The 12980-nt window shown below is 36.4% G+C and overlaps 1 protein-coding gene across 1 annotated transcript in view; it reads right to left on the bottom strand.

Moving 5' to 3' along the window:
* Window positions 1-8939: 8939 nt before the first annotated feature.
* Window positions 8940-12980, bottom strand: part of LOC306981511 (natural resistance-associated macrophage protein 2-like) — a gene marked incomplete at its 3' end in the record, with an annotated part of 33013 nt that continues 28972 nt past the window's right edge. The window contains exons 15-16 of the mRNA XM_079581119.1: window positions 11327-11480; window positions 8940-9047 (exon numbers count right to left, since the gene is read on the bottom strand). Coding sequence (XP_079437245.1) covers window positions 8940-9047; window positions 11327-11480 — 262 coding nt within the window. The remainder of the gene's footprint in view (window positions 9048-11326; window positions 11481-12980) is intronic.

Raw genomic sequence — 12980 nt, 5'->3', positions numbered from 1 at the left:
TGCGTTTTAAATATGTTTTGCAAGCATTGTGTGTGTGTAGAAAAACATTTCCTCAAAAAAAGAAATATATAAACAAAACTCTCAAAAAACATGATTGGTTGTCTCAGTGGGTCAGGGGTTGGTTGTCACATGGAGTTTAAATGGTGGAGAAAAATGATGATATTAATCAAGGATGGGCGACATTGACGAATATGAACATCTCGATATTTTTGGGAACTTTTTTGATAACGATAATGAAGCAATATTTTTGTAAATCATCAGAAATAGTTAAAAATAGCTACTGTTTGTCGTTCAAAGAGATGACGTTTCATGAACAAATGACAAAGCATTTAGTAGGCTACCCTTTTTTGAGACTATACATATGATATTTGTATTTTTTTAGCAGCAGTTTTTGGAACCTTTTCATCACAGATAAACTCGATATTGTAAATGTGCATATCTTCCTAAGAAACACTTTGACAGTGTGTTGAAGACGACATCTTGCCCACGTCTCATATTAATTCCATCATTAGCATTTGTTTGAGTACATCACAGCATTTGGGTCATTTCCTGCATTTTCAAGCTCATTACAGAGGTATTTCACCGGTGAGTGTAAGAACATGTTTGGACTTTTGATCTTAATCTTTTAACCTCCACCTGAACGGAGCACATTCTCTCCACTTCGGGTTTACTCAAATCTGAGCGCTTCGTGAGAAAACGAGGATGAAAACGCAACTAATAACTGACCAAAAAAAAGCAACAAAGAAGCGACTAAAGAGCGACAAAAACATGGCGAAACCACACACAAAAAGCAACTGATGAAAGAGCAACAAAAACACGACAAAGTTCGACTTAAACCAAATCTAAAAGCTTCCTATTCTTTGGCTTCTTTAAAAAAAAACATCAAAACAGCGACAAAAACGAGACATAAATGAGGATATAATAATAATAACAACATGGGAATATGCAATATACCTGTCTAATCTCTGTGCCCGTGGAAGAGCGTAGTAGCTTCTAACTTCACCCCCGTTTGGAGCCATAGGAATATACTGGGAGAGGCTAAATGCTAACAACATCTTTGGTCGTTTTGCGTGACTGAGGGCGCGCACAAAGCCCAGACAGGCACGTATCAACTCGTCTAAGCTCAGGCAAGAACATATCACAGTATGGAAAAACGGTGGCCTGCTCCTTTAAGACTAATTTAACCTCTTACCCCCCTAAACCGAGCACATTTTCTCCAATTCGGCTTTACCCAAATCTAAAAACGTCCTGAAAAAAGTATAAACAGTGGCAAAAAAACAAGGATGAAAACAAAAACAACAAAAAATCATAAAAGCAAAAATAAATAAATAAAAAATGTGAGTAAAAAGCACCAGAAGTGACAAAAAAAATTCTAAAAAAATGTGTCAAAAAATGTGTTAAAAAAAAGCGTCAAAAAATTATTTAAAAAAGGGTAAAAAAAAAAAAAAAAAGTGACGAGTGTGAAAAATTGTAGATCTGTTTTGTAGGTCTTAGCTTTCAAATGTGGAGTTACACTGCACCCACAGGCTGCAAGCTCCACTCAAGCAGCTTTTAGATTTGGGTAAAGCCGAACAGGGCAAAATGTGCTTATAAAAAAGATATAAAAGAGCCTAAATGAGCTACTGAGTCTCTACTGCTCCCCGATGTCCGACTGTCCGGAGAGAAAAGAGTCACGTGATCTGCAGAAGCGGCTCCGTGACCGCACCCCGCCCCTCCCTCCCTCCCGCTCGTGCCTGCCCTGAGTGGCCTTCTCTGGGGCTGGGATTCCAGGAAAAGGGGGCCTCTCTCTCTCTGCGCTCGGGACGGGGCGGCTGAGGCGGCGAGGCTGTGAGGCCGGCGCGGGGAGGGAGGCTCTGCCGCTCATTGACAAAAACAAAAACAGCGAGGGGCGGGGCGGGGGGAGGAGGGGGGAGGAGGGGGAGGAGGTTACGTAACTCGCGCTGAAAACCAGTCCGTCCACTGAGCCCCGCGCTTTGGGAGGAAGGAAATCCAACACTGGGACCGGGCAGCGACCTCTGCTTCTGCGCCACGCGGACTTTGAACCGAGAGCGTTTTCTCCAGTTCAGCTTTACCCAAATCCTGTAGGCCAGTGTAACGCCTCATTTGAAAGACCTACAAAACTAAATGGATCTTTTTCCTCACATCAGATTTTTTTTCATCACTTTTTTTTGTTGGGCAGTCGTCTCTTTTTTGTCAAATTTTCGTGACTTTTTTTTGTCACTTTTTCGTCAAATTATTCGCATTTTTTTGTCAAATTCTTCTCACTTTTTTGTCCATTTTAGCCATTTTTTTGTACATTTTTCGTACATTTTTTCTCAATTTTTCGTCATTTTTTTTCCACTTTTTTGTCAATTTTTGTCATTTTTTTGTACTTTTTTTGTACATGTTTTGTCACTTTTTCGTCCATTTTTTTGTCCATTTTTTTGTCATTTTTTTGTCAAATTCTTATCACTTTTTTGTCCATATTTGCCATTTTTTTGTCCATTTTTCGTCTATTTTTTGTCAATTTTTCGTCAATTTTTTTTCACTTTTTTGTCAATTTTTGTCAATTTTTGTCATTTTTTGTCACTTTTTCGTCAAATTATTCGCATTTTTTTGTAAAATTCGTATCACTTTTTCGTCCATTTTTTCCTCAATTTTTCGTCAAATTTTTCTCACTTTTTTGTCAATTTTTTGTCAATTTTTGTCACTTTTTCGTCAATGTTTTCTCACTTTTTTCTCACTTTTTTCACATTTTCATCCTTGTTTTCGTCTCAGTTTTGTTGCTATTTTCACACCTTTTTTCCAGAAGCTTTGGGACTGGGGGTAAAGCTGGAGAAAATGTGCTCGGTTCAGGTGGGAGTTAAGGGGTTAATATTGCCTGCAGTTCACAAACTATCCACCAGGGGGTGCTGCAGCGCCCTCAGCACCCTGGGTTCCCACGGCCTTGAGAAAACGACTAAAAAGTGACAAAAACATGATGAAAACACGACAAAAAAAGCGCCAAAAAGCGATGAAGAAAGCAGCAAAAAAGGACAAAAACATCATTTGAAAAAAACTACGAAAAGAGCTAAAGACCACGGCTGCCTGGCTTATAAAAAAGACAAAGTGATACAACATTTTTCATGGTAGAAATCTGGCAGCTGAATAAAAGGTTGCATCTTTAAATTTCAATCTTGAAACATGTCATTTTAAAAGGTTTAAAAGCCTTTTTGAATGTTGAATATGTTTACTGTATTTTTTACGAAAAACCACAGCTGCTAAAGTTTTTTTTTTTTAGCTGTAGTTGCCATTTTTCCACCGTTAAAAATACGGTAAGGTATTCTGTAAAATTTACGGTAACTCACTGGCAGCTGTAGTTGCCAGTGAGTTACCGGAATTTTGACTGAGATTTTTTTTTTACAGTGTACCTAACCCTAAAGAAACAACAACACACAAGAAAACGACTATAAAGTGACAAAAACATGATGAAAACACGACAAAAAAGCGATGAAGAAAGCAGCAAAAAAGGACAAAAGCATAATTTAAAAAAAACTACAAAAACAAGACAAAATGTGACAAAGACGCGGCGACAACTGTTGTGCAGTGAAACCAGAAATAGTCAAGCAATGTCATCACTATAATACCTAGGTAACAGGACCTTGATGCATTACCTAACTGAATTTAGTACAATGTAATGTGCTGGTTAGATACACAATGGAATAATTTGTATTAGTACTTTGTAGGTAATAGGCAGGGGCGGATAAAAGGGGGGACTATATTGTAAGGCGTAATAATACCAGGAGTAATTTGGCATCCGCACAGCAAAGTGAAGATTACTGGGCGGATTTCGAACTACTCCTGGTATTATTACGCCTTACAGTATAGTTCCCCCTTTTATCCGCTTAGAAAATCCACATTGTTTAATTTTGTGTAATTATACTTTTTATTGGAACACTTCACGTAACCATATTTAAACAGGGAAAACGTGGAAGAGCTTGGTAGCTTCTATCTTGACCTGTTTTGGAGCTATAGAGGAGAGAGGGAGAGGCTAAATGCTAACGCCGTCTGCGCTGTGTTTACGTGACTGAAGGCACGGGGGAAGATCAGACAGGTCCTAAAGAACTCGTCAAAGCTCAGGTAAGAACATATCTCAATATGTAAAAACGGTGGCCTATTCCTTTAAGGATAGTAAGTACAAAAAAAACATTATTTTTGTGGGGCATTAAAAACATAGACATAATAAATCATAAACTCTGTCTCCTCACTCGTCCCCGTTTACCACATCGACCACGTTCCAAAGGGAATCCATGGCGGCTTTACAGACTCCTCCTCCCCACCTCTGACCGAGCATGTTCCTAAAAAAAAAAATCCTTAAAAATGAGAAACCAGGCTTTACAATTGCTTAAAACGTGTGCAAAGTGCAATGCTTTCTAATGGAAAACTAGCTTGTTTTGCTGCCCATATATGGAGATGCTACAGCAATGTCGCGTCATAAAGCAGAGCAACCGGCGGGTTTCATTCGGGTCAGAGGAGGGCAAAAGTATAAAGTATTTAATCAAGAAAGAAGTAAAAGGTACTGACCAAAATAATCACTCAAGTAACAAAGTACTTGAATGCTACTCGAGTACTGCGGGTACTGAGCAACTGTTTGATTCAGTCGTGACATAAATGAGGATGAAAACACAGCAAATAAGTGTCGACAATGCACGGAAAAATCAGTTTTGTAGGTCTTAGCTTTCAAATGAGCCGTTACACTGGCCTATAGGCTGCTCTGGTCGATGGAGCTTTTAGATTAGGGAAAAGCCGAACCCGGGAGAAAACGAATTTGAAAGCTAAGCCTTACAAAAGTGATCGTGACCTATTTTGTGCTATTTTTAAAGCTTTTTTTGTCTATTTTTCGTCACGTTTCTGTCACTTTTGTTGTTGTTGGAGCTTTTAGATTTGGAGAAAGATTAGAGAAAATGTGCTCGGTTCAGGTGGGGGTTGAGAGAAAAGCAAAAGCATCAAAATTGTGGCGAAAACAAGGATCAAAACGCAGAAAAAAGGGTGAAAACACGACAAAAAAGAAATGAAAAAGCTACATGAAAACCGGTAAAAACGCTTCAAAAATTCGACAAAAAAGCAATGCGACAACAATCACTTTTGTAGGTTTCAAATGAGACATTACACTGTTGCTCTCCAGTCCAGAAGCGTTTAGATTCAGGTTAAGCCTAATTGTAGAAAAGGCACTCGGTTCAGGCGGAGGCAAGAGGTTGAAGTAACATTATTTACAAAAACATGTTACATAATCCATTTTCTCAATCTCAGACTCTTCCGCAAAACAAGGATCTGCATTTACAGCAGAGTCCAGACCGGCTCATACTGAACATGTTTGTTGTTGAACCTCACTGTGATGTAACATGTGTGTGCATCCTCAGCCTGCACTGCCCCCCCGTGGCGGAAAGAGGAGTCACACCCAACACTTTCCTGTACATTAGTCCTGTGTAGGGCTGGGTACCTTCATTTTTTTCATACCGGTACCCTAAAGATCCTTGGTTTTTGATACCTGAATGATATTTTAGTCATATAGAACCATAAAAGAACTTGTTGGAGGTGAAACAACCAAGAAACTTTCTTTAATGACAAAAGGGCAGAAAAAACACTTTCCAAGTTTTTCTTATTACCCACATTTTTTTCACATTTTTTCCCAAAGCCCTAATACTACTACTACTCTAAATTGTAGGGCTGCTCGATTATTGAAAAAATAATAATCACGATTATTTTTGTCATAATTGAAATCATGATTATTAAAACGATTATTTGTTGCCTTTAAAAAAAATCCATCAAAAAAGTGACAAAAATCCATCAAAAAAGTGACAAAAATCCATCAAAAAAGTGACAAAAATCCATCAAAAAAGTGACAAAAATCCTTCAAAAAAGTGACAAAAATCCATCAAAAAAGTGACAAAAATCCATCCAAAAAATGACAAAAATACAGCAAAAAAGTGACAAAAATCCAGCAAAAAAATGGCCAAAAATCCATCAAAAAAGTGACAAAAATCCATCAAAAAAGTGACAAAAATCCATCAAAAAAGTGACAAAAATCCAGCAAAAAAATGGCCAAAAATCCATCAAAAAAGTGACAAAAATCCATCAAAAAAGTGACAAAAATCCATCAAAAAAGTGACAAAAAATCTATCAAAAAAATTACAAAAATCCATCAAAAAAGTGACAAAAATCCATCAAAAAAGTGACAAAAATCCATCAAAAAAGTGACAAAAATCCTTCAAAAAAGTGACAGAAATCCTTTAAAAAAAGTGACAAGAATCCAGCAAAAAAGTGACAAAAATCCATCAAAAAAATGACAAAAATCCATCAAAAAAATGACAAAAATCCATCAAAAAAGTGACACAAATCCATCAAAAAAGTGACAAAAATCTATCAAAAAAGTGACAAAAATCTATCAAAAAATTGACAAAAATCCATCAAAAAAGTGACAAAAATTCATCAAAAAATTGACAAAAATCCATCAAAAAAAGGACAAAAATTCATCAAAAAAGTGACAAAAATCCAAATATTAAAAATTAGAATTTTTTTTAGAAAAAATAAAAATAAAAAAATAAAAATATTTTAAAAAAACATAAAATAAAATAAAAATTATAATCGATTTTTTGCGATTATGCTAATTTTGTAATCGAAATCGTAATCGAATTTCGATTAATTGCACAGCCCTACTAAATTGTACATTTTTTTTCTCCCCTTCCCCAACTTTTTCCCAGTTTTCCACTTGCTTTTCCCATTTTTTTGTCAACTTGTGTTTCACTTTTCTTTTCCTTTGAAATTTTGATGAACAACAGCATCTGGAACATAAACATACTGTCAGGACTAACACCTGAACCCTATGTGTTGCGTGCTTGTACAATGACAAATAAAGCGCTTACTTTTGCGTTAAAAATGTTATATTTCTTTTCGGTGCCTGGATACCTGGATTTATTTTTTCGATACAAGTAGTGCCTAAACCAGGGGTGCCCAAAGTTTTTGTCAAAACACGGCCATGTCAAATAATAACAGTTACTTTATTTTATTTTTCGGAATACATTTGCATTGGATTCTGTCTATGCAAATATCATCAGTGGTGGAAAGTAACAAAGTAAAAAGTACTTTACTTAAGTACATTTTATGATGAATACTTTTTACTTCACTACATTTTAGAGCCTGCATCTGTACTTTCTACTCCACTAGATTTTTAAATTGGGTTAAAAGTTAAAGTTTTTTTTTTATTTTCAAAGCGACCTCTCTGCGATGAACTGGTTTAGTCTCAGTTTGGACTTGGTTTAGTGGTTTACTCCTTTAGACCTGGTTTAGATCTGGATAAGACCTGGTTTAGACCGAGCTTAGTCCGGGTTTACGACTGATTTAGTTCCTGTTTTTGACCCGAGTCAGTGGTTTACTCTTTAGACCTGGTTTGATTAAAAACAACAACAATAAAACCTGCACATTATACTGTTAAACACACTGCAAAAAGTAATTAACTAGATCAGTATAAACATCTCAATTCACAATAATCCAATTTTGTTGTTGTTTTGACTAGTTAAGAAGTTCTTGGGCATTTGTCCTGGATTATTTCACTTGTTCTGAGATGTTTCTGACTCGTTTCGATACATTTCGTCCTTATTTCAGGTCATTTTCTTTGCCAATGGGGTAAGAAAATTGGTCTTATCTCATTGGCAATTTTACTTTCTTATTTCAAGCGAGATTTACCCTAGAACTGGTCTGAAATGTCCTCAAACAAGCAAAGTAAACTTGGTCCGATCAGGAAAAGTGTCTAAATGAGTGAAAACCGCTCAAAACAAGATACATTTCCTCAATTCAAGTCATTTAAGCCAATGCTTGATATTTACTTTTTGCAGTGCACTTTTACTTTTTACTTATGAAGTACATTTTACAAGGTATACATTAATACTTTTACCTAAGTAAACATTTTATCAGATACTTTTACTTAAGTACATTTTTGGTCCTGTATCTGTACTTTTACTTAAGTAAGAATATTAAGTACTTCTTCCACCACTGAATATCATGCTGCATTAAGACAAATGTAAACTATGGCAAAAGCCTAGTTTTAGTAAAACAAAACCAACTATTGTAGCAATATAGTGAAAATATAAACAACAACTGCATCTACATCTGTTAACTCAGAGAAAATGCCACATTAGATCATTTTGAAAGTGTAATTTCAGCAAAAATTCTTATATAAGTCAATTTTAACACCACAACAGTGTTTCCTTAACTTTGTGAAAGGAGTGAAACAGCGCCCCCAATTTGACGCTGGTGGCCAAACAGTGTACTGCATCCACATTTACCTTTGAGGATGAATGGGAGAGAGCGGGTATTAATCATGAGTAGGTCACTCTCTGGCGGCCAAAGGAATTGTTCCGGCCACTGTGGGCACCCCTGATCCAAACCTTTTTTTTTCCGATACCAAACCGGTGTGTTTTAACGACACCCAGCCCTCGTCCTGTGCCAATTAAAACCAGTTTAATCACACGTTTGAAAATGTGATTAATCGCTGTCTGTTCTATTCACAGTTATTAAAGCATTTGCTCACATTTCATGAACAAAGACAAACAGATTTCTTGAATTGTGCTCTACAAATAAACCAGATTTGCAATTATGTCACATTCTAAACTACATTTCTCATCTCTTTTCTTTGATTGCACTTTTCCCAAACTGCTCCTAAAAGCTGCTGTAACTAGTGAATTTCTCCACTGTGAGATGAACCAAGTCTTTTCTTACTTTTCCACACAATAATAATCTGATCTATGGACTTAACACTTTTCTTCAGTCACATTAAACACATGGTGCTCGATTAAACTGTTTTTTTTTATAACACTGGTTTCAAATAAATACGGGTTTGAAGGTAAAAAGTAGAAACAGTTCGTGGCTCCTCTGTTAATGTTCACGTTTGTGTGAGCTCTCAGTCGTCCGGGAGCAGCTCGTGTTCAGGACTGGGACTCCTGCGGCTGCTCCATCAGAATACTGGTGTCGCCGACTCGGTTTCGCGACGGGTCCAACCAGGAAACGCCCAGAGCGATGAGACACAGCCAGGTCTGAGAGAGAGAGATTTAAAATGTAAGAACTCTTTCCTTTTTTTTTTTTTTTAAGCATTCTGGTTTTTCTTTTTAAAATTAATAACAAAAAAGGGCTCGAGATTTACCTTTACTTTTTTTTTCATTATTATTTTGTAATTTTTTTGTTGATTTTTTGTCACATTTTTGTTGATTTTTTGTCACATTTTTGTTGATTTTTTGTCACATTTTTGTTGAATTTTTGTCACATTTTTGTTGAGTTTTTGTCACATTTTTGTTGATATTTTGTCACTTTTTTGTTGATTTTTTGTCACATTTTTGTTGAATTTTTGTCACATTTTTGTTGAATTTTTTGTCACATTTTTGTAGAGTTTTTGTCACATTTTTGTTGAGTTTTTGTCACATTTTTGTTGAATTTTTGTCACATTTTTGTTGATTTTTTGTCACATTTTTTGTTGAATTTTTGTCACATTTTTGTTGTTTTTGTCACATTTTTGTTGATTTTTTGTCACATTTTTGTTGAGTTTTTGTCACATTTTTGTTGAATTTTTGTTGAATTTTTTATGATTTTTTGTCACATTTTTGTTGATTTTTTGTCACATTTTTGTTGAGTTTTTGTCACATTTTTGTTGAATTTTTGTCACATTTTTGTTGAGTTTTTGTCACATTTTTGTTGATTTTTTGTCACATTTTTGTTGAGTTTTTGTCCCTTTTTAGTTAAAAAAAAGGGCAGGGGCCGGGTTAAATCATCTCTCGGGCCGGATCAGGCCCACGGGCCGCATGTTTGACACCCCTGATCTAGTCAAATATTACTCCAATAAACGTAAAACATGCTCTGTCAAATTATTACTTTGTGAAAGTACTAAGGGGCGGCTGTAATTCAACTTATGATTTTGGCTCACAGTCCATTTTCAAAATATTCTAATTTTATGAGATTTTTAATTTTTTTCTTTCTTTTTTACAAGCTGAGCCACAATTATCAACATTATAACAAATAAAGGCTATACATATCTCACTTTGCATGTAATGAGTCGATCATATAACAGAAGCGAGTGCACTTTTTAACAATATTCAAGTTTCACCTATATTCATCTTTGAAATGTAATGGAGTAAAAGTACAAATAATACTCAAGTAAAGTACAGCTCCTCCAAAACTCTCTTAAAGTGCAGCACTTAAGTAAATTTACTTTGTTACTGACCGCCTCTGTTGGCCCTGGATTAGTTCATTTTCAGTTAAAGATTAAGCTCATACTTTGGCTAAATATAACTTGTTTTTCCGCTCTGGAGTGTGAGGTAAGTTTTCAGTCGGTAGAAGCAGATCTAGTATTGCATTCACTGCTGCAATACTTTATCTTATTTATATAGCGCCTTTCACAGACATATAGTCACAAAGCGCTTTACATGAGACAATTGTACATTCACTCCATACACGGTGGTGGAAAGCTACGTTTGTAGCTTCAGTTTCCCCTTCTCTACACACGTCTGCGCCAACGGACCCTCTGACACCACCATACATTCACTCACATCATTCATCCTGGCCTATTGTACATGTTTTTAGTGGTAGGGGAAACCGGAGTACCCGGAGGAGACCTACGCAGACATGGGGAGAACATGCAAACTCCACACAGAAAGGCCCGGACCTGGTGGGAATCGAACCCAGACCTTCTAGCTGTGAAGCGTGAGTGCTAACCGCTGTGCTACCGTGCCGCAATAAAACTGGTGAAGACTTTGACCAGGGCTTCTTCTTCAGGAATAATGTCTGAAAGTACTTCCTCTTGGCCAAGTTTGCCGCCTTCCGGAGAAAATAATTGGACATAGTTCATGGACATTGGGCTCATTATTATTCATTCATTAAAAGTTTCCTCCATAGTAAATTCCCAATTAAAATATATTTTATAAATTATATTTTGGCCCCCAGTGAAACTAGTAAACTAGTCTAAACTGATCTTTTCCTTGTATTGTTGCCGCCACTTGTTTTTATCATCACTTTTTTGTTGCATTTTTATAATTAAAAAAAATATATATATATATATATATTTTTTAATTCTCTTTTTCAATAATTGTTTTTACAGAAATAAACAAATAAATGCCAATGCATTTTCATCACATTTTTCATAGTTTTTTTTTTTTAGAATATTTTTGTCGCTCTTTTGTTGCTTTTTTGTCACGTTTTCATCCCTTTTTTGTTGCGTTATCGCCACATTTTTTTCAAGAAGCTTTTCGATTTGGGTAAAGCCAAACTAGAGACAATGTGGTCGGTTCAGGTGAGGGTTAGGAGGTAGGTCGAGTTTCCCGCTCACCAGGTATCCCACGAAGGCGAGGTAGAGCAGCGACAGGAACGCGGCCAGGACGTACAGCCACACGGCGTCCAGGTGAGACACGTAAACCACCACGAAGTACATGTTAATGCAGCAAACGCCGAGCACCACCAGGCCGCCCCCGACCTTACAGAACCTGCCCAGAGACATTAACAACTTCAGCTTCAATCAACAATAACCTGTGGAGGAAAACAGACAGTTTAAGACAAGACACAGAAATACCACAAATGAGCTGATTGTTGAAGTAGCTTTAAAGTGATAATCTGCAAGTTTAGCCCCTTAACTCCCGCCTGAACCGAGCACATTTTCTCCAGTTTGGCTTTACCCCGGTCCAAAAGGTTCTGGAAAAATAGCTGTGAAAATAGCAACAGAACTGAGACGAAAACAAATATGGAAATGTGACAAAAAAGTGACGGAAAATTGATGAAAAAGTGACAAAAAAATGACAAAAAATGTGACAAAAATGTGATAAAAAATTGACGAAAAAATGACAAAAATGTCACAAAAATGTGATAAAAAAAATGACGAAAAAATGACGAAAAAATGACAAAAATGTGACAAAAAAATGACAAAAATGTGACAAAAATGTGACAAAAAAATGACAAAAATGTGACAAAAATGTGATAAAAAAATGGACGAAAAATGACGAAAAATGTGATAAAAATGTGATAAAAAATTGACGAAAAATGTGACAAAAAAATGACAAAAATGTGATAAAAAAATGGACGAAAAATGACAAAAATGTGATAAAAATGTGATAAAAAAAATGACGAAAAAATGCCAAAAATGTGACAAAAAAATGACAAAAATGTGACAAAATGTGATTTAAAAAAAAGTTACAAAAATGAGTTGAATACCCAACAAAAAAATGATGGGAAAAAAAATCTGATTACGTCAGGAAAAAGATCCTCTCGGTTCAGGCGGGAGTTAAGAGGTTAAATGTTCAACAAATTTAACAGATTGCGAATAATTGAGGGTCTGAAATTTGACATAACATAAAGCAGGGCTGCTCGATTATAGAACAAATAATAATCACGATTATGTTTTAGTAATAATTGAAATCCCGATCATTCACGATTGATTCTTAAAGATGCATTATGCAACTTTTTATGACGCTGATGTCATGAGGATGCGCTTGGTTTGCTTGGGCAGGTGTGAGGGCTGGCCAGCAGGGGGCAGGTGAGCCAGGGATGTCTCTAATAGAGGATTACCGTAAATTCTCTAATACTGGCCTGTATTCCATTACACAGATTTAGCCACTTTTCAAACCTCTTGTGACGATATTTGGAAACAGGGCAACAAATGTTGTGTGACCCTCCAGGGTTTTAATAAAGTCTCCATCGCGTCTTCAAAGCACGTCCAGCTGCTCCGTGTGCAGGTCAGTCTCACGCCTCAAAATAACTCCTCCCATCAGCGCGAGCGTCTCGTCTTCTCTCGGGTCAGTCTCATGATCGATCACAAACACAAACGCTCCGTCTAAACTCGCCTTTTACACAAGATAACAACAAATAATCCGGTCCGCGGTAAAAACGAAACAGAAACCTGCAGTCACATTGATGTCAAAGCTCCGCTAACAGCAACGAAACACTTCCTGTTGTCCCGACAAAATAAAAGGCGTCAATGTTACAGCCGCTGG

Source organism: Gobius niger (genome assembly GCF_951799975.1).
Source record: "Gobius niger genome assembly, chromosome: 22".
Classification (NCBI taxonomy): Eukaryota; Metazoa; Chordata; class Actinopteri; order Gobiiformes; family Gobiidae; genus Gobius; species Gobius niger.
Note: the sequence above shows the minus strand (reverse complement) of the source record. Positions and strands in the feature narration are given on the sequence as shown.